General features: G+C 40.6%; 1 protein-coding gene and 1 pseudogene across 9 annotated transcripts in view; both read left to right on the top strand.

The window, feature by feature from the left end:
* The window catches only part of USP54 (ubiquitin specific peptidase 54), a 64,486-nt gene that overhangs the window by 20,300 nt on the left and 19,844 nt on the right, over nt 1–24,342 (top strand). For 5 of the 9 annotated variants that reach the window (XM_008582188.1, XM_008582184.1, XM_008582186.1 and 2 more), the window contains exons 4-16: nt 5,156–5,290; nt 9,970–10,083; nt 10,223–10,305; nt 10,737–10,842; nt 10,951–11,097; nt 12,465–12,614; nt 14,223–14,391; nt 15,737–15,907; nt 19,309–19,440; nt 19,617–19,997; nt 20,234–20,465; nt 21,814–21,947; nt 23,618–23,785. In XM_008582188.1, coding sequence (XP_008580410.1) covers nt 5,156–5,290; nt 9,970–10,083; nt 10,223–10,305; nt 10,737–10,842; nt 10,951–11,097; nt 12,465–12,614; nt 14,223–14,391; nt 15,737–15,907; nt 19,309–19,440; nt 19,617–19,997; nt 20,234–20,465; nt 21,814–21,947; nt 23,618–23,785 — 2,122 coding nt within the window. The remainder of the gene's footprint in view (nt 1–5,155; nt 5,291–9,969; nt 10,084–10,222; nt 10,306–10,736; nt 10,843–10,950; nt 11,098–12,464; nt 12,615–14,222; nt 14,392–15,736; nt 15,908–19,308; nt 19,441–19,616; nt 19,998–20,233; nt 20,466–21,813; nt 21,948–23,617; nt 23,786–24,342) is intronic. The other 4 variants (XM_008582190.1, XM_008582187.1, XM_008582183.1 and 1 more) reach the window with 3 other exon arrangements.
* LOC103598212 lies at nt 6,388–7,342 on the top strand (annotated as a pseudogene).

Below are 24,342 nucleotides of genomic sequence, written 5' to 3'. Positions count from 1 at the left end.
GGTGCTGCCACCTGTTCTTACTGCTGAACTAAATGTTCTTGGCTTTCTTTGGTGTGAAAATAGTGATTCCTGGGATTTGTTTTTTCCTGCCCTTTCTCCCTTTCTGCCATAGAACTCAGCAATTGGAAGAATACCAGTTTTTATTTCTTATTGGTGCTGCCACCTGTTCTTACTGCTGAACTAAATGTTCTTGGCTTTCTTTGGTGTGACTATGAACAGGATCTCTCTCTGGGAAAGGTGGGAGGAGGGTGAAAAGGGAACAGGAGGAGGTCCATTTCAGCCCCTGTGCTCATGTGAGAGGGACACACAGGGGTTAGTGTGCTGCCCTAACAGAGGGGCTTTGTGCTACAGCTTCTTCCAGAGCTGCAGCTCCACAGATGCATGCTGGGCGGAATCAGGCTGCTTCATCCCTAATACACTTGCTTCTTCCTAACAATAGCAGAGCAAGACTGACAACAATAATTAAAATAAGAAAATAAAGAAGATGTAATCAGAGACCATTCTGAATATATTCAGATACTCAGTGTATATGGAGAAGGCTGCCTATAAGAGGCCAGAAAAGAGTACAGCATGAAGTTGTTGATGCCAGTGAACACAAGAGCCAGATCTGTTGTTGCAGATCCAGTGTGGGTACAGGCTCCGACCTTAGACCTTTTCCTTTCTCTGCTGAAACCCTTGTTATCTAGGTCATGGGAAATCTGCTTCTTTTGAATGGGAGCAACAGAATAGGGAATAGAAAAGAGTTTAGTCCTTCCTATCCAGAGATCTCAGAGACTGAGGAGGTAGTTCAAGGTAGAAGCATCTGACTCAGGGCCCTTCTTCAGCATAGGACAGTGGCAGATTGGCTCTTTAGTAACCTAAAATGACTCCCAAATAGAATAATAATAATACCTAACATTAGCACTGATCATACTGCCAGGCATTAGTCTAAGATATATATATATATATATATATTCAGTTAATCCTTAAATAACCCTGGGAGGTAAATACTATTATTAGATCTCTTTTAAAAGGGAAACTGAGGCCTGGAGAAGTTAAATAATTTTCCCAAGTTCATATAGCTGGTAGCTATTAGGGGTGGGATTTTGAACTCAGAGTTCACGCTCTTAACAATTATGCTATGCCATGTCTGAGTGTCCTTTCTCAAACAGGATCATCTGACCACAGAATACAGAAAGTGATATGAGTGGCTATTGTCTTAATTTTCTCTAGGATGGTATATAACTATTGTATGCATAGGAGAGAAGTTAATTCATTAGGAACAGTTGATACCTTAGAGTACTAGGGCTTAATTCTTGAGGAAAACCAGTTGAGAAAGACTAAAGGTGCCAAAGTTTGTGAATGTCAAGTTTGTATAGAGCTATCCTGGAAATAATTTCCTATTGACTTGTTTTGGAACCAGTTTTGGACTCTGAACAAACAACCAAACCTCATCCATTCTTTGCTCTGGACATAGAGCCTTTGTCAGCAGTACTGTCTTACCAGTAACAAATGGGGAGAGCAGCAGGCTGGGATGTAATAGTGGTCACTAAATTTTGCCAAGCTGGGGTGACTTTCTCTCAGCAAATCATCAGGCTGCCAGGCGACTATGCAATTTGTAGAAGCAGTCACTGCTGTTCTTACCTTCCTTATTTCCCTGAAGTTTCAAAATTCCATAGGTCACGGGACAGATATCCAATTGTTTAACTGTGGACCTAGAGCTTGGCTTTTGGTCTAGTTTAAGAGGTCATATATAAACATTCTTCCCCTTCCAGCAACAAATTATGGAAGGCCCTGCTCTGTCTTTACCTGACCTTATAACAGACTTGTGAATACATTCCTAGGTTGATACAAAATAACTTGGAGTAATCATAATAGATTTCTCCTCCAGCTTATTAAATAATACTAAATATATATTGCTGGCACTTCCTCCACCACATCATATGGAATAATTTGTAGGGAAATTAAAGCACATTACCCACTAATCTGTCTTGAGCCTCTACAGGGATAGATACTCAATGTGTGTGAGGAGGAAAGATTCTAGAATGAGGAAAACAATTTTGACTTGAAATTAGCAGAACTGAGGTTAGTCCTGATTTGCTCTAACCAGTTGTATTACCTTAAGAAAGTTTTTCAGCTTTCTAGGTGACTCTTGTTTAAAAAAAAAGAGGGACTTAATAATATCTCTCCTTAAGAAGATCTACCCACATCACATGAGTTGATTCTACCCACATCACATGATTGATTCATTTATTCGTTCATTTCAAAATAGTTATTACTTGCCCTTTGTATGCCAGTACTGTTCATTGTAGGTGCTGAGAGTATAGCAGGGAATAAAAGGACAAAAATGTATGTCCTCATACTTATGAGGAACCAGACAATAAGTAAAATATGTGGTATGACAGATAGTAATAAGTGCCATAGAGAAAAATAAAACAGGTTAAGCGTAGGTAGTGGGGCGTTGGGGAAGGGAGGGTGGAGCTTTCAATTTTAAATAATGTGATCAGGAAATACTATATTGAAGAGATAATGTTTGGATAAAAACCTGAAAGAAGTGAGTGACTGAGAGAGAAAAATAAAACAGGTTAAGCGTAGGTAGTGGGGCGTTGGGGAAGGGAGGGTGGAGCTTGCAATTTTAAATAATGTGATCAGGAAATACTATATTGAAGAGATAATGTTTGGATAAAAACCTGAAAGAAGTGAGTGACTGATCCACACAGATATTTAGAGGAAGAGTGATCTAGGCAGAGAACTCAAGTGCAAAGGCCCTGGGTCCAGACTGTGTGGTGGGTTTGGGGCACAGTGAAGGGCCAGTGGGACTGTGTAGGCTGAGCCGGAAGTAGAATAGTAGGCCAGATTATGTAAGGCCTTATCACTCTGGCTTTTACCATGCATGCACTGGGAAGCCTTTAGAGGGTTTTGAGCAGAGGAATCACATGATCTGATTGATATTTTAAAAAATCGTCTGACCACTATATTGAGACTGCTTTGTGTCTCCTCAGGGAGACATGGGGATCAGTCAGGAACCTTTTGCAATCATCCAGTGAAGAGATGAGATGGCTTGGACTAGGGTGATAGCAGATGAGGTGGTGAGGAGGATGGGGGTCTAGATATATTTTGAGGGTGGAAATAACAGGATTTTTCAGTTGATTGGATGTAAGTTTTGAGAGCAAGAGAGGGGTCACAGATGACTTCCAAGGTTTTTGGCCTAAGCAACTGCAAGGATGGTGTTGTTATTTACTGAAATGGGGAATAATGTGGATGGAGCCGATTTATCAAGGAAAGATAAGAAATTCAGTTTGGGTTATGTTAGATGTGAGATGCCTCTTGATATTCAAATGTAGATGTCCAGTGTATAGTTGGATAGACAAATCTGGAATTCAGGAGGGAGAGTTAGGCTGTTGATATAAATTTGGGAGTTGTCACCGTATGTGTGGTATCTAAAACTATGATGCTAGATGAGACCACTGAGAGTGTGAATGGCTATAGGGAATCCAGGAGATCTGAGGCCTGAGCCTTGGAATCGAAAAGCGACTAGCAAAGGCGACAGATAAGGAGTGGCCAGTGAGGTAGGGAGGATACCAGGGGAGTATGATGCCCTTGAAGCAAAGGAAAGATAGTATTTTAAAGATCAGCTGAGTTAAATGCTGCTGATAGGTTAGGTAAGATGAGAACCAAGAATTGACCACTCCAGGTTGATGGGACTTCCTATTCTTAGATCACAGAGTCAGGTTTTTAAAGTGGTCTCATTAGTATTGTACCTGAAAAGTAATACTGGGGGCTTTTTATATGAAGAAATTACTAATAATTTCAAGCAAGAGACTTTCTTCTGGCCTATTGGTATGTAACACATTGCTGAGTGAGTTATTTGTCTGGGTGGTTTAGTGAGAATCTGGGCCGCATGATGTCAAGGAGCACATTCCAGTGTCTGGGGAGGGTCCAGTACTGCTTTAAAAGGGACTCGTCAAGCCAGGTGCCAGTTGTTGACACCTTTGTTTCCATTTTCTGCAGGTTGCATTCATCAGGTAAAGATGGATAAGATAGATACATTTAATTATACCCAAATAAAAAACTGCTGTACATCAAAATATACTATAACCAAGGTCAGTAGACTGGGAGAAGATATTTGCCTCAAGTAATACTCACAAAGGACCCAGAAAGACTAAATGTAGTTAGAAAGACTAAAATTCACCAATCTGACAGTATTAATAGCTAACAAGAATATGAACAAGTTTATATCATATATTGGTGGAAGTACAAGTTGTCATAGCCTCTTTTTAATAGCAAAAAACTGGAGACTGCCAAAATGTCTGTCAGTAAAGAAATAGATAAATAGATGTGGTATAGTCACTGAATAAATTGCTATACAGCAGAGAAAAAGAATGTACCAGGTATGAGTATATCATCATGGATAGATCTCAAAAACAATGCTGAATTAAAAAAAAAAAAACAAGCAAAAAATGAAAAAGAAAAACCATACAAAAGTAAAATTCAGTGTGATACTTTTTACATAAACAAAAAAATACATATACACACACAAAAGTGTACTATGTAGTATTTAGGGATTACATCTGTAAAAGAATTAAAAACAAGATTATGCAACAAACTCATGACAGTAAGTGGGTGGTAAAGAAAGGGTGGAGCAGTCTTAAACAGGACTTTAGCTTTATAGACTGGAAGTAAACATGATGGAATGTTTATTTCTGGGTGTTAGACACACAGGTTTTTGTTATATTGTTCTTTGTACTTTTTGGTAATTTTATATTAGCTGAAAATTTTAAAAATAGGGGGCAAATTTAATAGGATGAGCCCCCAGGTAATAATTTGCCATTTCGTTTACACGTAATTTACCCTTTTTTATCTAATCATCTACCTCTATCTGTATCAGAGGAAATTAGGTCACTGCATTACATTAATTCATGACAACGGTCTCTCCTAATGTGTTCTTGGTGGCATCACACTCAGATGGACCAGTGAGGATCCTTATCAGCACAGATCTCGCCCTTCATTCTGACTCTTTTTTTTTTTTCAATTACTAAGTGCACACATATCAACCAATGGGATCTACATTTGGTTCTATAGCTATCAGCGCGAAGATGCTAATATAACTGACTGGGATGTGTAGAAGCTTAATAACACATTGTTCCTTTTCTCTTGTCTAACCCCTTCCCTACAGGGAATCTTTAACCAGTTTCAGTGTAGTAGTGAAAAAGTGCTTCCATCTGACACTCTCCGCAGTGCTCTGGCAAAGACTTTCCAGGATGAACAACGTTTCCAGCTGGGAATTATGGATGATGCTGCGGAGTGCTTTGTAAGTGCTGGCCTCTGGCCCTCTTTGATATGAGGTGAGACTGTTGATGGTCTCTGTCAGGAACTGGCTACTTTACAGGGGCATTTACTGTGCTCTTATTTCCGCAGTTAGGATTAGGAGCTTTTCCAGTTTTTCAGAGCTCCAAAGTGTCTCTGATATTGCAGTGTGAATTGCCTAGTGGGTTTATTATTTTTCCTTCAGGATTAAGGTAGTATTGTATTTCCCATTCCATAAAACAGTGGCTCTCACCTACAGAGGAGTGAAGGCTTATTAAAATACAAATTGCTGGGCTGTACCCCCAAAACTTCTGATTCAGTGGGCCTGGTGTGGGGCCCACGAATATTCATCTCTAACAAGTTCCCAGGTGATGCTAAGACTGCTGCTGCTGGTCTGGGGATCACGCTTTGATAACTCCTTCATTTCTGAAGATAATTAAACAGGGAGTAACTCAGTCCCTAGCTCAAGTGGGATATGCTATGTAGATACCTACATTGCCCCCAGTGCCCCAGCATTCTGAACTCTGCATTCTACCTCATACTTCAAAAGACTCTCTCTGTGCATCCTTTTAAAAAAATCTGAGAGTAACGTACATCCCATGGGCCAAAATCAGAGGTACTCCTGAAAAACTGGATCACTGTTATATTGCTAATGAGGATGTAGATGATATAGCTACTCTGGAAAACAGTTTGGCAGTTTCTTAAAAAACTAACATGCAAACTACCATATGATCCAGCAGTTGCATTCCTGGACATGCATCCCAGAGAAATGAAAACTTATGTTCCTTCAAAAACCAATACATGAATGTTCATAGAAGCTTTATTCATGATAGTAAAGAACTGGAAACAACTCAAATGTGCTTCATTGGGCAGGTGGTTAAACAAACTGTGGTACAGTACTTCTTTACCATGGAATACTGTGCAGCAATTTAAAAGAATGGAGTTTTGATTTACACAACAACTTGGATGGGTTTAAGGGAATTGTACTGAGTGAAAAATGCAATATCAAAAGTTTGTATATGATGTGATCTCATTAATGTAACATTCTTGAAATAAAACGATAGGATGGGAGAACAGATTGGTGGTTGCGGGGGGTTAGGGATGGGGTTGGATAGGAAAGGGTATAAAGGGATAGGTAACATGAGGTTATGTTGGGGTGATGGAACTGTTCTGTATCTTGATTGTGATGGTTGTCACTTGACTCTATACATGTGACAAAATTGTACAGAGGCAGTTGGGCTGGTGTGAACTGGGGACACCAGTGACCTGAGTCCAAGCTGATGTTACTGTTGTGACCGCCAGCAAGTCACTTTTTTGTGCTTTTGTTGGCTCAGTCTTGAAGGGAATTGAGGACGAGGCACTCTCAGCATCCATCCTGGAAAATGAGGTTGGCCTTGGGAGCTGAGAGCCAGAGGTAAAACGCCCCTTGCTATCTTCAAAACAGTCCTGGGTTCTGAACCTGCCATCCAAGGAACTCAGGAGGAGGCATTGACAGTCTCTGTGTTCCTAACCACCCTGGGACAGGGCCCAGCATATTTCAAGTCCCCAAGAGGAAGCATGTGGTGAATGAGGTGCTGGGGGAGCACATGGTGCCCTCCTACAAGCAGCAGATCATGAGGGTACTCAGGACCCCAGGGAACAATCTGTGTGATGTGGAAGCAGCTCAAGGACAGTGCTTCCTGATGAGCATGTCCTCCAAATACCACAAGAACATCTGGACAAGAAAGAGGACTTTCTTATTGTTGACCCCATTGAAGAAGGAGAAAAGGTGAAGGCTGAGATCTCCTTTGCGCTCTGCAAGGACCATGGGCACTCTCTGCAGAAGGAGGGGCTCTGGCCTGAGGCCTTCTCTGAAGTGGCTGAGAAACACAACAAAAGGAACAGACAAGCTCAACAAGAACTCTGAGATGAGCCACAGTCATCAGAAGAGCCCAGCTCTGAAGACGATTCTGATGTCTTTGTTATCACCATCCGCAGACAGTATCATGAGAGTGAAGAGGAGAGCAAAGAGGACGAGGTGGCATGAGATCCTGGGACCTGTTTCTCTACTTGCTGAGGGACTAGTCCCTGGCTCCTCTGAGCGTGGACATTCCCAGGATGCTCTGCAGATCTTCACCCCTGGATGGGGACAAGGCAGGAACCCTCTCTGAACTGACCTTCTTACCTGGAAAATTAAACCTCTGGTGGGTGGTGATTTGTACTGGTGTCTGAGCGGCAATGGGAAGAAAATGGGGAATGGCTGGAATCTTTCCCACGTAGTTTGTTCTCTCTCTCTCTCTCTCTCTCTCTCTCTCTCTCTCTCTCTCTCTCTCTCTCTCTCTCTCTCTCTTGGCTCTTAGAAAAGTGCCAGGCCGTGTACTGTGCCATTTTACACATGTTTAACAAGTGGGAGCAGTTCTACTACATTGCTTCCTTGCAGTTAATATGGCTTCCGGCATTCAGGATTACAGCCCTAGGACCTAGTGCCCCCCCAAATCCCATGGTGCCTGGTGACTGCTTTCCCTGCCTTTAGTCATCCATTACTATGGGAGTGCTCACCATGCTGCTGTGTACATCCCCTGGTTGGACCCCAGCTCTCTCCCACGCTTAACCAGCTGTCACCTTCAGAATGTATGCTTTGTGGTCAGCAAACCTCTGTATATATTTAACCTTGTTTTTTTTTTTGTCTTTTTTCCGTGTCCGGCAACGGATCGCAACCCTCAGTGTTGCCCCCGTACCGGACCGGGGACCAGCAACAGGATTGCAACCCTCGGTGTTGCTCCCGCGCCTCGCTCAGCCAGTGAGTGGGAACCGGTCTGTATGTGGGATCCGAACCCTCGGGTGGGAGCGCCGCCGCGCCTCCCAAGCGGCGCACCATCCAATGCGCCACCGGGCCGGCCCTATTTAACCTTGTTTTAAATGATCCCTCCATGTCTTGATTTTCTTTGAAACCTGATTATTCCCTGAGGGTATTGATTGTTCTGTACCTTTGAAATGGAGGCTACTTTTTTACCCTCACCTTTTGTGCCTCAGCATCAGAGGTAGGGTTGGTGGCCTCCTTGTGGCAACTCAGACCATCAGTCCTCACCGGCCCTCCCTCTTGCAAACCAGTCATCCCGCTTCTCCTTTGAACATTTTGCCTCTGGTTGTATGCTCTCCCCTTTTAGTGCTGGCATTGACCTTCTAGTCACTGCTCAGTCATTGAAGAGTTTACCTCCTCCTGGCTTAGAGTCTTCCACTCCTGCTTTGTCATTATTTTCTGTATCCCAGGGATGGAGCTGCTCAACACTATGGCTCCCACGTTCCTTGATATCCCCAACACTAGTGTCCTTGTCTTCTGTTCTGGCCTTCTGCATACATCCCTAGTCACTCCCTGGACCCTTGACTAGGAGTTACAGTACCTTTTGAATTTAAATACGTGTACATTCACCACCTCCTGGCTTTCTTGCTTACTCTTTCAACTACGCCCTCTGCAAAAATTTTTTATCTTTGTCCTCCAAACCTGCCCTGACACTCTCACCATTAATCTCCTGCCTTTGCTTCCCTCCTTAAGCAGCATCAATTCTGTGGTCCACACCTTCCACTCCCCATCTCCCTCCATTCTCTTCGTCTGGGTGAGCCCAATTATTCACCTCTGCTTGAACCCGAATCACTATTATCAGGCAAGAAAATAGCCAATCTGGCCCACCAGTTGTACCTTAAATTCATAATTACAAACCTCAAGTGGACGCTCAGAACTGCTCTGCAGATCTACTCTGGGATGTCTATTTCAAAACTTCTGTCTTGTCTGCCAAATCCCACTTCCTGTGGTAGTTGCTGACTGCAGCTCATACTTCATTAAGAACTAGTAGCCATTGGAGGGAACTCACACCTCCTCATTACCAACTCTGCAAATATGCTCGCACATCTTCCTGTTTTTTTTACTTCTCATTGTAAGCCAATGGCACTTAAACCTTTCCTCTTGTGCTTTGGAGGCTGTCTCTTCTCTTATTTTCCTAAGGATTTTGTTGGGATTTTTTTGTTGTTGGTATTTTTATTTGTCATTCTCTCTACTAGATCTGTTAGCATCAAATGTGCTGTAGAATCTCTTGTTTCTGAAAGTCAGAAAAACCAGTACTGATTCCCATATCATCTACAGCTGCCACTTCATTTATCTGCTCTTCATTCACTTTCTCTTATGTTTGCTTAGTGTAGCTTTAAATATATGCACATATATGTATTTGTATATATACATGTATAAAATATATGTGTATATATACATGTATAAAATGTATATATGTATATATACAAAAATGTATACATACATGTATATATAAAATGTATACATGTATATATACAAAAAATGAACCAGATGAGTTAAAGATAAAAAAATTGCATAGAGCTCTACACACACACATACACACCCACATGAGTGCATGTAAAACTGGTGAAATCTAAATAAACTCTGGATTGTATCAATGTACATTTCCTGGTTTTGATATTGTACTATGTTGGAGGAAACTGGGTGAAAGGTACATGGAACCTCCTCTATATATTTTAAAACTTGCTGTAAATTTGTAATTATTTTAAGTTAAAAGGTTTTTAAAAAATCAGATATTTTTCCCTTCCAGGAGGGTGGCTGTTTCTCTGGCTAAACTGCTTACCAGTATGTACATTTGTCTGTTAAGTTTTGTTGGTGCACTCCTTTTCTTCTTTCCCTTTCAGGAAAACCTACTGATGAGAATTCACTTCCACATTGCTGATGAAACCAAAGAGGATATATGTACAGCCCAGCACTGCATTTCCCACCAGAAATTTGCAATGACATTGTTTGAACAGGTGAACCCTATCTCTATCTCCATCTCTTCTTAGACCTTTTCTTCTAGAACATATTATCCTGGGATGTGGGGTGTTAAATAGGTGCCAAAACAGTTTGTGACTGTTGCTGCTTAGTTTTGCTTTTTTCTCTCCTGCCCAGTGTGTATGTACTAGCTGTGGTGCCACCTCTGATCCACTGCCTTTCATCCAGATGGTACATTACATCTCTACCACTTCTCTTTGGTGAGTCTTACAGGGTTCTCTATTGTACCCTTAAGGTATTCCTCTAGATGATTGGGTTTTAACTGAAGGCATCCAGGTAGCTTACATCCTTATTGCTGAGTCTGTGCTATATTGTAGGATCTCAGGACTGTAATTTAAAAATAACCTGTGTTCTCCTTCTTTCTTCTTCCATCCCTCCCCTTAGACTTAGTTCTGGCCAGCAAAGTGGGAGGAGGAATGGGGATTCTATGAGCTTTGCATTTTGGGACAGGTAGAGGTACTCACTATATTTGTGGGACACTGAGCCTGGTCAGGACAAGGGGCTTTGGTATAGTGGGTAGAGAAAGAAAGCCAAATATGTGAGTTAGGAGTTTGCATGAATGATTTATTTGATTTAGTTGTAGTGCAGTACAGCTCCCACCATCATCTCCTTTCTATTCCCCATCTTGAAGCAATCAGGCTATTTGTATGCTGGAAAAACGTGAGAAACCTTCACCAAGCATGTTTGGTGAGCTGCTGCAGAATGCCAGCACCATGGGGGATCTGCGGAACTGTCCGGTGAGTTTTAAGTTAAGGGTGGGGTTCCAAGTGGGAGGGGTGAGGTCAGTGAGATTGAGGCCGAGCCTGTGGGAAACATGTTCAACTAGCCTTATCTATGTGTTTCAGAGTAACTGTGGGGAGAGGATCCGGATTCGTCGTGTGCTGATGAACGCTCCACAGATTATCACAATTGGGCTGGTATGGGACTCCGACCACTCAGACTTGGCAGAGGATGTCATCCACAGCCTGGGTACCTGCCTTAAGCTGGGTGATGTACGTGTTAGTTACCTTTATCTCTGACTTAGAGTTTTTGTGTCTTAGTATTGCTCAAGGGCAGTGAGCATTAAACAAAAAGGTATGTCCTAGATGGACAGATATACTTGTGTATATGCTCACTTACTTCCTTTGTATAGGTAGCAAAGGCTTTTAAGAAGAAATCGGTTGACATTGGCCTTGAAAGACAAGATGGGCAGAACTTAGCTACTGATAAAAGTCAATTAATTCATAGAGTTATTGCATGCTCTACTTATTGTTGGTTTATACCAGTATAAAGTAGGGAATTGTGTTCAACCAACGAGGTGGTCAGGTCAAAGGAGTGGGCAGTCCTCACTAGAGCTGCTATGGGAGTTGAAGGAGGTAAAAGTTGGTGACCTGAGTCCAAGAATAAGAAATTGATGTTGAGGAACTAGTGTCTGTTGAGAAGGTAATGAAGCAGAATGAAGAGAATATAGTGGCTTACTGGTTTTCTGTGCATCTCTCCAGGGGAATAGATAGGAAAAAATACTCCAGACCTAGGCCTCTACCTTATCATCTCCATGCCCTCGTGTAGGTACAGCTAGGATTTTCCTTCAGTTCAAGAGAAGAACCAGAAACTCTGTGGTTTCCTTTCTACTGGCTTTTCTTTCTGATAGTCCTGTGACTAAGGACAGCCTTTGCTGTTTTTTAATATCATTAAGCCACGACTGAGAATAAATGAAATACCTGGGATCTTATTTTAGTTTTCCTTCTCTAGGAATCTGACCTGAGTAGGCAGTGCACAATAAAATCTCCTTTTTTCTAAATTCCTATAGTCTACATATTCTGTACTGTTCTGGTTTAGTTTTTATGATTATTTTCTCAACCAAATAAATTCCTCAAGGCCAGAATCCTTCAATTTTTTTGGTATGTCTCTTAGCAGTTAGAACAGGGCTGGGCACCTAGGAATTGAGATGCTATTAATAGTATAGCTGTTTTGTTCCTCCTCAGGGCTTTCTTACCCCCTACTTAGGTTCTCAGTAGGAAATTTATATTTGTGGGGCTAGCTGATAAGAAACCTTTGAAACTTGAGAGAGTTTTGTTGTCTTTTAAAACTTTCCTGGCTCCTCTTAAGATAGGCCCAAGCAAGAAAATATGATTGAAAGGTATGAAGAAACGTCACCACCTCACAAATTTACTGGCCACTATGTGTCCTGTCTTTCCCTACTTTTTGCCTTTTTAGGTTAATTTCTGATGATTAATGTGGACTAGCAAAAAACCTTAGACTGAAGGGAGGAGAACAAGTCAGTACCTAACCTTAACTAAGACGTATCGGTGGGGAGTCTGCTGAGAGACGATGTGAAATGGTTGAGTATGTGGCGATCCTCTCTCTTCTTTCCCCACAGCTGTTTTTCAGAGTGACGGATGATCGGGCCAAGCAGTCTGAACTGTACTTAGTCGGGATGATCTGTTACTACGGCAAACATTATTCTACATTCTTTTTCCAAACAAAGATCCGCAAATGGATGTATTTTGATGATGCTCATGTTAAGGAGGTAGGAATATTCAAGCCCTTCTTGAAGTGTTTGGTGACTGTAACAAAACACCAAGAATAATTATTTGTCTCAGTGTTTTATTTTTATAATTTTGAATGGTGACTCTCCCCCAAACCTCTTTAAGACATATTTTATATTTTTTGGTCTGCGTGTTTATCGAATTTATGAGGGTATTCATAACCTCATAAAGAACTAGATGGCTAGTTTTTCAAGGACAGGATGAATATATCTTTCATTATTTTCCCTGAATCCCCTCACCAGGCATTCAGCATAGTTCTACATTTATTGTTGACAAAGTATTTTTTTAAATATTTGAGTGGGAACAGACTAATGCCTTAAATTAGGTTATATAGTTAACATGAAGTTCAAAATTCCAAATCTTATAATTATCAGTGGGTAATGCTTTGTCTCAGGGCTGCTATAAATTATTCTCTGATGTTTATCTCCTCAAGTGCCCTATCATGGATTAATATGTTTTTCAGGATAGCGTAGGGAGAAATAGGGCTATGGAGATACTTAAAGGAGGAAACTTGGTATTGTCTAAACCCCAAAGTCTGTGGCTGAAGTGGTTTAGGTGATCTGCCTGAGTTAGGAAGCCCCTTGTGATAAGGTTAGCTGCTAGAGGGACTGCTGACTATGATCTAAACCAATCCATGTACTTTAAGCAGTATCTTTCACAAATGATGAAGTCTTTGTCAAATTCCCTCATTCTTCTTTGTTTTTTTTTGTGACATTTCTGTAATTTGCAGCAACTTATATAAATTCTTTGAGCTTTAGTTTTTTTTATTTGAAAAATACTCTTAGGAAGTATTAAATAAGATTTGTATGTGAAAAGCACATAAATATGTTTTAATTGAAATAATAACTCAGTTACAAATTTACTGAACATCTATTATGAACAAAGCGCTGTGCTAGTTGTTCAACTCCAAGAGCACACCATCTAAGAATGTGACTGGTTCAAGCTTAAGATGGGTTATTTTGAGGATTCATTTGGATTGGTACTTCATGGTGGTTCTGTTACTCTTTTCCACTGTGGTAGCAGAGCTGAATCCAGCACATGGCTTAGGCCGAGAGGTTTCAGCTGTCTATTCTAAGCAGTTTGACATTTTAGGTCCTGCCATGTGTGAACTCTGAAACTGAATGTCATTTACTTAAAGGCTGTCTGTGAGCATTTCTGTCTGCTCTTCAGCTTCATAGAAGTGATTTTAATATTTGGGGGAAAATTATGGAAATGCAAATTTCAAGCAAGGGCTTTAATATGATGTTTGTGAAAAGAAGTTGGTCACCAAGGAAGCTGAAGTCCCTCACATAGCACATGTACCTTTAAGAACTTATTCATATTTCACAATTGAATTGATGTTTTACAGAAATTAATTTTATTCATACTTCCTTTCTTTTGTAGGGTTGTAATGCTTTCTAAAAGAATTTAGTAAAAAAAGATTTAACAAAAAATGTGTTACTTTCTGGTCTAAGATTTCTTTAGTTGTCTCTTTACCCAGTTCCTGCCTTTTCATCTCTTTCACTTTCTTTAGAAAAACAGTACAGGAAGGCATGGTTTGAATTGTGGATATGAGGTATAATTATCACGTTCTTCTTGTTTTGGTACAGATTGGGCCCAAATGGAAGGATGTGGTGACCAAATGCATCAAGGGACATTATCAGCCCTTGCTGCTGCTTTACGCAGATCCCCAGGGTACCCCAGTGTCCACCCAGGACCTGCCTCCCCAAGTTGAGTTCCAGTCGTACAACAGGACGTGCTATGATAGTGAAGATTCAGGTGAGCAGCCTAGCTCTTTACTTCTCCTCACGCCCATCTCATGTGAGCAGACAGTTGGGAATCATAGTAATTAGTGCCTAACACATTACATAGCTTGGAGAAAGGGGATGCATTAGGGGTAAGAAAGAAATGCCAACTTATGCTAGAGCCTAACTTGTGACAGGCTTTGTTTCCTTCAGCCTTCAAAAATGTGTTGCCTAATTCACTTGGTCCCAACTCAAAAGTGAGAAGGAAATTATGTTTATTTAGACTGAAATATTAAGTTTGTGAGGCTCAGTGTTTAGCCTTCTAATATCAGTAAAGATGACTGATTCTTATTAGCAATTTAACAGTGACTTAAATGAGTTGTTAGGACAAGAAAAATTATTTGAGTCTCTACAAAGCTAGTCATTTTGTTTGGGATGAGAGATTTTTGTTTTAAAATTCCAAATGCAGTAGTGATGTTCCTCAGTTTATGAATCAGTTGTTCACTTCTAAGTCAATTGTTTGGAACTTAATGTTTTCCTAAGGAAACAATTTTCAGCTCGATGGTTAAAGTCTCAGGCTAACCCACAGAGACTCATAATATATTTGAACTATAACCCTAATACTTTTGTCTTGATATTTGAAAAGGAGGAAGAAGAAATGGTTGTTTACTCTACTGGATCTAGGACCGGCCCATAGTGTAATTTTGAAAGAGAAGATACTTGACTTTGAAATCTTTCTCCCTCCCCTGTGAACCTCCCTTGTGCTTGGTACCTAGTGCTTTCTTCCTACTCTTGTACTCCACCTAGACCTGCTATACTTCTCCTCCTTTCAGTCAAACACCTGTTGTGTTTATCTCAGCTGGGTGTTCAGAAGAAAGCAGTCTGATTGAACCAATTCACCGAAAGTATAAATAACAGCCTTCTACTTTCTCAGCAATATTAAAAATGCATATAATGTCAATTAAATTTTTTAAAGTGACATTCCTGGAAGTATAGGAGAAAGACTACGGGATAGAAGAACAACTGGTTTTGTATAACAGTTTGGCCTGGGGCTTTCAATCTAAATAGATCTACTTTTCACAACTCTTTCATTTCTTCCACTTCCCCCCCCATCGGTTTTCTAAAAGCCCCACAATTTTTCACAGTGGCAGGCAAAGTGAAGGCTTCAGCAAGGTATGGGCAGGGATGGGAGGAATTATATGTGTGTCTTGGTGATCGGGAAGTTGGATGTTGGGAAATATGGCTCTGTGGTATGTCCTCACCCTTCCATCTAGGAAGTTCTTGCCTTAGGGACTTTTGTTGCATCCACCTCTTTTCCTTCTTTCTCTCACTGTTCTTCTTACCTTCCTCACTTTTGCGTATGTGTCTCCTTCCCTCAGGGAGGGAGCCCTCCATCTCAAGTGACACTCGAACAGATTCCTCAACGGAGAGCTATCCCTACAAACACTGCCACCATGAGTCTGTGGTCAGTCACTTCTCTTCTGATTCTCAGGGGACAGTCATCTATAATGTGGAGAATGATTCCATGTCTCAGAGCAGTCGAGACACAGGTAGGGACTTATACAGTGGACCCTGCTTGCCTGATTCAATTCCTATATAGAAGGTCTCCCAAGAAAAAGAAACTGAGGCAAGTCAGAAATGTTTGCCATGTAAAGGCAAAAAGTCACAGAACTTGGGTAATTGAGTGGGATACAAAGAATCAACACAGTTCTGAATGAACAAGGAAGCTCCATTGCACATACTGCTGTCAACAGCAGCATATTGATAAGAAGCACTGTCATGTGATTATTGATGTGATTGTGCTGAAGTCTGATTTTCTCCTATTATCCTGTTGATCCCTGTCCTTCCCATAGTGCCCATTAAACCCTTGTGGTCTTGCACCTTGTCATGTTCTCATGTCAGCTTTTGTCCTCAGTGAATCACTTTGAGAGAAGGGGCATATAAATGGGCAAGGGACATCTGCCCATGGGCAAGGGACATCTGCCCATCAGCTTGCTAGGCTTCCTGAAGGACAGAGAAGCAAAAGAATGAAAGATAGCCTGTTTGTTATTGTGAGTTCCATGCAGAGAATATTCTTGAATTGTTTTGTTCATCTGTAGGATGAAAAGCCTGTGTCAGTGGAAGAAATTAGTTTAAGGCATAAAAGGAAGAACACTGAGTGACTGCTCATGGGAGATAGAACACCTATGGCCTAGAACAATGTCCATACACTCTTAGGGACCTTGGGGATTAGTGAGCTCCCAGTTTCAGATTGGTTTTTTTATACTCTGTGCATAGCACTTATTTTTTTTAAAACCATGAATTTCAAACATATTTAAAAGTATACAGAATAGTATACTGCTCCTCCATGTACCTATCACCTAGTTTCAATAATTATAACTCATGGACAATCTGGTTTTACCTGTACCTTTGCCCACTTCCCCCACTCATGGATTATTTTGAAGCTAATCCCAGACATCATATCACTTCTTCCGTAAATATTTTAATATGTATAGCTAAAACATAAGAAATCATTTTTTTAAACATAACATTATAGTACTTAAAAATAGTAGTGATAATTCCCTAAAACCACTAAATAACCAATGAGTGTTCCAAATATCCAGTTAGTCGATATCCAATTATTTGGCCTGGCTGATGAGCTCAGTTGGTTACAGCACAGGGTTAAAACACCAAGACCAAAGGTTCACATCCCCATACTGGCTAGCTGCCAAACACAAAAAAACAAAAAAAACCCAAACAGTCAATTATTTTATAAATATCATAATTTTCTAATGGTTTGTGTGTTTGATTCAGACATTGTGATGGGTTTATAAATCTTACACATTTCTTTTAATCTACAGTTGACCCTTGAACAACTGCATTGGCCACTTTTATGTGAATTTTTTTCAATAAATATACAGTACAGTAGTTGTAAATGTATTTCTCTTTTTAAAATTTTCATAATAACATTTTCTCTAGCTTACTTTATTGTAAGAATACAGTATATAACATATAAATACAAAATATGTTAATTGACTGTTTATGTTATTGGTAAGTCTTTCTGGTCAGCAGTGGGCTATTACTTGTTCATTTTTGGGGGTGTCAAAAGTTATATGTGGCTTTTTAACTGCATGGTGGGGGGGTTGGCATCCCTAATCCCTGTGTCATTCAGAGGTCAACTGTATAGGTTTTGTTTTGGAGTTTATTGTTAAAAAACTAGGTAGTTTGGATTTCCCACATTCTGAATTTTGCTGGTTGCATCCCTATGCTATACTTTAACATGTTTCTCTGTTCTCCATTTCTTGTAAATTGGTAGTTAGACCTAGAGGTTTGGTCAGATTCATGTTGTATTTCTTTTTTTTTTTCCTTTTTGTCTTTTTTCGTGTCCGGCAATGGCTCGCAACCCTCAGTGTTGCGCCCGGACCGGACCGGGACCAGCAACGGGATCGCAACCCTCGGTGCTGCGCCCACACCTCGCTCAGCCAGTGAGCGGGAACCGGTCTGTATGTGGGATCCGAACCCTCGGCGGGAGCACCGCCGCGCTTCCCAAGCGGTGCACTGTAGCAGTGCGCCACCGGGCCGGCCCCCATGTTGTATTTCTTTTGATGACTACTATGCGGGAGCGCCGCCGCGCTTCCCAAGCGGCGCACTGTAGCAGTGCGCCACCGGACCGGCCCCCATGTTGTATTTCTTTTGATGACTACTACATAGATTGTGTCAGGTGTGTTTTTAAGACCATATTTCTGAAACTGTGAACCAGGGAGAAGCTGAGCCACAGGATAAAATAAGTGTATTTTCCAGGAGAGTCAGGTTTATGTTGAGGGTTTGTGTGTGTGTTGGGGGTGGGAGCAGGGAGAGCATGTCCATTGGTTTAACATTGTACGATTCAGTTGCTCTAAGTGATTACCTCCTTTCTTAATTTTTTTTTTTTTTTGTGGGCCCAGAGGTAGCAAAGGAACAGATAAATGCAATAAAAGATTGCATGGGGCAATTGATTGAAAATATGTATCCACATCACTACACATCACTAATACCTGAATATGTATAAGGATTTTCACGTACTAATATGTGAAAACAAATTTCTGTTAGCTCTCAGTGCATTTAAGAACTTAGGAGTTTTCTTTCTATGACTGTCTTTCTCTAAGCCAACTGAATTTACCTGCTTTATTCACCTCTGGCTTCCAGCAGCTTAGTTGATTATATCCTTTAGAATGCGACCTTTGCAATTGTCAAATCGTACTCATTACATTTGCATACTGTGGGCATGTAGCAGGGCAAGTTACTTAAAAGAGCCTAGCTTTCCTGGGTTTATTTCCCAGTGATTAGTATTGAGGAACTATGAAGTGTAATTTCTGGGTGAAGCCAAGTTTGGTGAGCATGGGCTGGGAATAAGAATGAGAATAAACCAAAGTTGAAATGTCCTTTTAAATGATCCACATTTAAGGAAGGAAGTTTTAGAACTGGGTCTTAAAGCCATACACAATCGGAGAGCTCTTGTGGGCAAAGGCAGGGGCACCCAGGATAATACCACATGTACTGCAAACCAGGCTTTACTTGTATGCATTGCTAAGTAAATAAAAGGAAAACTTTGTCTTCAATTTATGAGAGTGAAAATATTTGGGTACATGATACTTTTATATAATCTTTAAAACTTTCACCTTTTAAAAATTACCAAGGAATGTGTCCTTAGTCCTTCTGGGTCATTGGGAAAGATTATGAGTGAGATTGAGACTGGTGACTGCTTAGGAGACATTGTAAATTTAGAAGCTCCCATTAAATACTTGAGCTTCTCTGCATTTATCTACTGAGAGATTCCTACACTTAAATCAGATAGCCTTGATCCCTACAGCTTCTGATCCATGGGTATACTAAATTTGTGGTACTGCCATGAATCCCAAAGAAAGACTAGGTTCTCAAGAGGATGGAGGTGAGTCTCAGACACCAGCTTACCCCCATTTCCTTGTTATTTCAGGACACCTGACTGATAGTGAATGTAATCAGAAACACACATCCAAGAAAGGGTCACTGATAGAGCGCAAGAGGAGCTCTGGCCGGGGTAGGAGGAAAGGTGATGAGCCACAAGCCTCAGGGTACCACAGTGAAGGCAAGCCACTTTGCACTGCTTCTCTTTCTTCATTCACTCCATCAAACTTTTGTCAAACTCCAGACTGTTAATTTCTCCTTTCTGCTAAAGGGCTTTTGTTGCTTTCTAGACTTTGGGGTCTGGGTATCCATGATCACTGTAAACATCTATTTTTGTTTTATTCTTTGTGTTTTTAGGAGAAACGCTGAAAGAGAAGCAGGCTCCTAGGAGTGCCTCCAAACCATCCAGCAGCACCAACAGGCTAAGGGATTTTAAAGAAACAGTCAGCAATATGATCCATAACAGACCATCCCTGGCTTCTCAGACCAACATAGGATCTCCCTGTCGGGGGAGGAGAGGTGACCAGCCTGACAAAAAACCTCCTAGGAACCTGCCTTTGCACTCTCGTGACTGGGAAATAGAGAGTACCAGCAGTGAGTCAAAATCCAGTTCTTCTAGCAAGTATCGTCCAACATGGAGACCCAAACGCGAGTCTTTGAATATTGACAGTATTTTTAGTAAGGACAAAAGGAAGCATTGTGGCTATACCCAGCTTAGCCCCTTTTCAGAGGATTCAGGTGAGGGGATGATGTGGGAAGAATTGGGCTTACGATAAAGTTGATTTATGTATCTTATGTATTTAAAAAACCTATGTTTTCTGGTAGACTTGGCAAGGGGCATTTTTACTCTGACGTTGGACTGTTTGGGGATATGAGTTTTAATGAAGGAGTAGATGGAGGGAGGCATTAGGTCTTGATTTTAGGCAAATGCTAAATCTACCTCTTTTTCCATACTTATCCTTTGATCGGGATAGCCAAAGAGTTTACTCCAGATGAACTAAGCAAGCCACCTGCTTATGACATTAAAGCTGGTGGACCAAGCCCCCAATACAAGCCCTGGGTCCCAGTGCGGCCAAGCTGTCAGCTTTTAGAACAGCATCCTCGTCTAATCCAACGAATGGAATCTGGCTATGAGAGCAGTGAGAGGAACAGCAGCAGCCCTGTCAGCCTGGATGCAGCCCTGCCCGAGAGCTCCAATGTCTGCAGGTATTGTTTGGCCTTTGAATAGAGAGGCATTGTCCCTTGCAGTAGTGTGAGCTTCCTACTTGGGGCTTTCCACCTTGTCTTAGACAAGTGGAGAGATGGGCTTTATTACCATCTGTGTGTTGTGTCAACTTTCTATAGCAACAACACCCTCTGCTGGCAGGAAGAGCAAAGGCACTTGAGAAAGGACAGAAGAGAACTTTCGATTTAAAGTACTACGTATAAAATAATTGCTTAGTACTTGCTTCAGCAACACATATACTACAGGTGGAATGATATAGAGAAGATTAGCATGGCCCCTGTGCAAAGGTGACATGCAAATTCACGAAGCATTCCATATTTTTCAGATATGTAGGATGTATAAGTCTAGAGATCTAGTAATATATAGCATGAGGACTATGGGTAATGAAATTGTACTGTAAATGGGATTCACGCTAAATGAGTAGATTTTAGCTTCTCTTGCCACAAAAACAAACCAAAAAAAATGGGTAACTGTGAGATGATGGATATGTTAATTTACTTCACTGTAGTAACCTTTTTACTGTCTATATTTATCCCATAACATCATGTTGTATAACTTAAATACACACAAGAAAAAATTTTACTTAAAAAAAATGGTTTAGTAAGTAACTTAGTGAAAGAATGAATTAGTGAATAAACTTGTGTAATCCTAAGATCAGAGAAGAAACTCAACTGTTAGTTATTCTTGCTTTCTATTTTCGGATAGTTTTTTTGTTTGTTTATTTTGTGTTTTGTTTTGTTAGGGTCACTAGGGATTCGGTGTTTTATGAAGTCAGTGATATTCATAATCTCATAAGATAATGATGACAATTTTATAGAGTTCATTGTACCCTGCCCATAAGGCTCAGTTTGCTCTATAAATTTTAGATCTTTATACATTATTTTTACTGAGTTGCCACTGAGGCAATTTTCCCAAAAGTATAGCTGCTTTGAAAAGAGTGATTATATCTTCTACATGGATGATAACTATGTCCTCATACTTTCCCACTGTTCTTCCCTGGCCATAAGACCCTGTTAAGTTTTTCTCATGAGAACATGCTACAAAGGTTTAGAAAGAAAGAGGAAAGGCAGTACATATGAGAGCAATATGTTCATTAATTCATTAAGTAGATTTTGAATATTAGCTATGTGCCAGATTCTGTGCTAGATGCCAAAATGTGAAAGAGGTGAGGTAATAATGAGTGGGTATTTCAATTTTCCAGAAGTAGTTTAAAAAGCAGGAGCTTTAATTTTATTAGTTTGATATTTTGTTGAGGGAGTTTAGACCTAGGAAAGTTGCTAGTAACCATCCTTCCTATGCTATCACTAGACACTGGGTTCTCTTTTGAAGGGATCCAAGTGCTAAGAGATCAGCTGGGTTGGTCCCTCCCTGGCGTCATATCCCAAAGTCTCATAGCAGCAGCATCCTGGAAGTGGACTCCACCGCATCTGTGAGTGGCTGGACAAAGAGCCAGCCCTTCTCAGGTAAGAAGAAGGACACTGGATTTGGGGAGCTGGATTTGACCACCGATTCTATTTGGGAACAGCCTCTCCTGAGCATCTTTGAAATCAGAGGACGATTGCGTTTGCATATTCCATCAGAATGTAAATGTGGAGGCATTTGAGTTGCTCCATTTTGGGATTTATCTATTTTTTTGTTCTCCATTACAACATGCCTGAATGTTTCTTTCTACTTTGGAGAGAGCCCTTGTGGGAGCAAGAAGGGACAGAAATATGGTGAACAGTGTGAATAACAGCTCCATTCCTCAGAAGAGTAAGTCCTAGGGTTTTCCTTGGTATAGGGACAGTTTCTTAAGAAATGGGTTTCTTATTGTTTAGTACTATGAATTGAGACACCAAAAGGGGACATGTAGGCTGTATGTAAAACTGGGAAATAAGCAACTCAAACTTACTCTTACCCCTGCCTCTATATCCTAGTCTGACTACCACTTCTTTCGATAGTTGTTGAAAGTTGTTACTGGTGGCTGGAAAGGAGGTGTGCAACAGCGGTAATAAAAAGGCGTGAACCCTTTTAGGTCTGAGTGCTATAGGTTGCTGACATGTGGCTGAGCAGAACAGTGCCCTTTAGGGGCAGATATCTCTGGAATCCTGGGCTGGAATAAGTTATAGTTAGAGACCCATGGAAGAAATTAGTGCTTCACAATGAAATTACACATTTGATTTATTTCCCACATGTTAATTTATTTCATGTAGAGTAACATTGCTTTGAGAAACTTGTGATCATGTCTGAACCTATTCCCCCTTCTCGTCTCTTCATAGCCAATACAGTTTTAGTATGCTAGAGATTGAGTCTCATGATTTCCCTAAAAGTCCTCGATTCTGGACTAGCTGGATAGAATCCACCAACAGGATACTGGTAAAAGATATTTAGCAAGGAATTATGACAAAATTCTTCACACACCATATCACCACACCGTCTTTTATTAAAATAATAAATTCTATTTATGCCCCCACGATTATTTAAAAACTTTTTTTTAACTTAATTTATCATGCACGTGCTTCTAGATCTATTTAGATCCATCTATGAACACTTTTAAAGTTGAAGTTTTACTATTGTGGACATTTTACAAACTCATAAAGACATGGTGGAAATTAAGCATGAGAAAATGCTTGAAGCTGCAAATGAGTGAGTGGTAGCCCCTGGTAGAGAGTGATGCTGAGAGCATGGATTATGAATTTAACCGATTTGACTTTGATTCGGCTCCACCATTTGCCACTTGTGTTACCTTGGGCAAATTATTTATCCTCTTTGTTACTCAGTTTTCTTATTCCTAAAATGGGGATAATATTAGTATCTACCTCACAGGTTGTTGTGATCCTTTTAAGTTGTGAAATAATATATGTAAAAGTGCTTGAAACTATTCCTGGCACATAGCAATGCTAAGTAAATGTCAGGTGTCATGTTGTTATTGTCATTATGCACTCGATAAATATTTGTTGTTATTATTACTGTTATGATTCATGGCCTAGGTCCCACCCTGAATCTGATATGGAAAGTACTATCCAAAACAAGAACTCCACATTGAAGGCAAGATTTCCAAAGGAAAAGCAATGCAGTGGCCATAAATTCAGCAGTTGCTTAATATTGGTTACAGAAATGTGGTGACTTACTTTCTCTCTTGCTTGTGTCCCAGGTGGGGAGATATCTTCTAAAAGTGAACTGGATGAATTGCAGGAAGAAGTGGCCAGGAGGGCCCAGGAACAGGAACTTCGAAGGAAACGGGAGAAGGAATTAGAGGCAGCTAAAGGGTTTAACCCTCATCCCAGCCGCTTCATGGACTTGGATGAACTACAGAATCAGGGTAATTACTATGAACATTAGGTTGTAGGTAATAGGGGCAGAGAGAAGAGGTAGAAAAAAAAAAATCCAAGCTTGTTAAGTTCCCGGTCTTCTCTTTAGCAAAGTTGTATTTTATCTTAATTCAGCCATTCCAGTGAGAGCTGGCTAACATAGGAGGTGACAAGCACTAATTTGGGGCACATCTGTTAAAAGACTATAGATTAGAGATGGTATATTGTTGATGAAATATGTTTCCCATGAACATCTATAGAAGATGTAAATGTGAAACTAATCTCAATTCAGAAACAGCAGAAAAGGGCAGCAAACCATGCTGACAGTGAGGAATTCTACTTGCTGGGAAGAAGCATACCCTGGAGCTTCAGGGAAGTGGACTTGCTAAACAGGAGCTGAGGACACAAGGCCTAATTGTGATACCATGACAGTTCATTCCCCAGTCTCATGTGATTTGTGTGGACTTTACTTAAGTTTCCCCAACTGGCCCACTTTAGTCACTTTTTTTTCTTCCTAGAATTTCTTTAGGATGTCACTTTGTGCCGAAAGAGATTAGCTTTCAAAATA

Source organism: Galeopterus variegatus, unplaced genomic scaffold (assembly GCF_000696425.1).
Source record: "Galeopterus variegatus unplaced genomic scaffold, G_variegatus-3.0.2 Scaffold2529, whole genome shotgun sequence".
Lineage (NCBI taxonomy): Eukaryota > Metazoa > Chordata > Mammalia > Dermoptera > Cynocephalidae > Galeopterus > Galeopterus variegatus.
The sequence above is the reverse complement of the archived record's forward strand: the minus strand, read 5'-3'. Positions and strand labels throughout refer to the sequence as shown.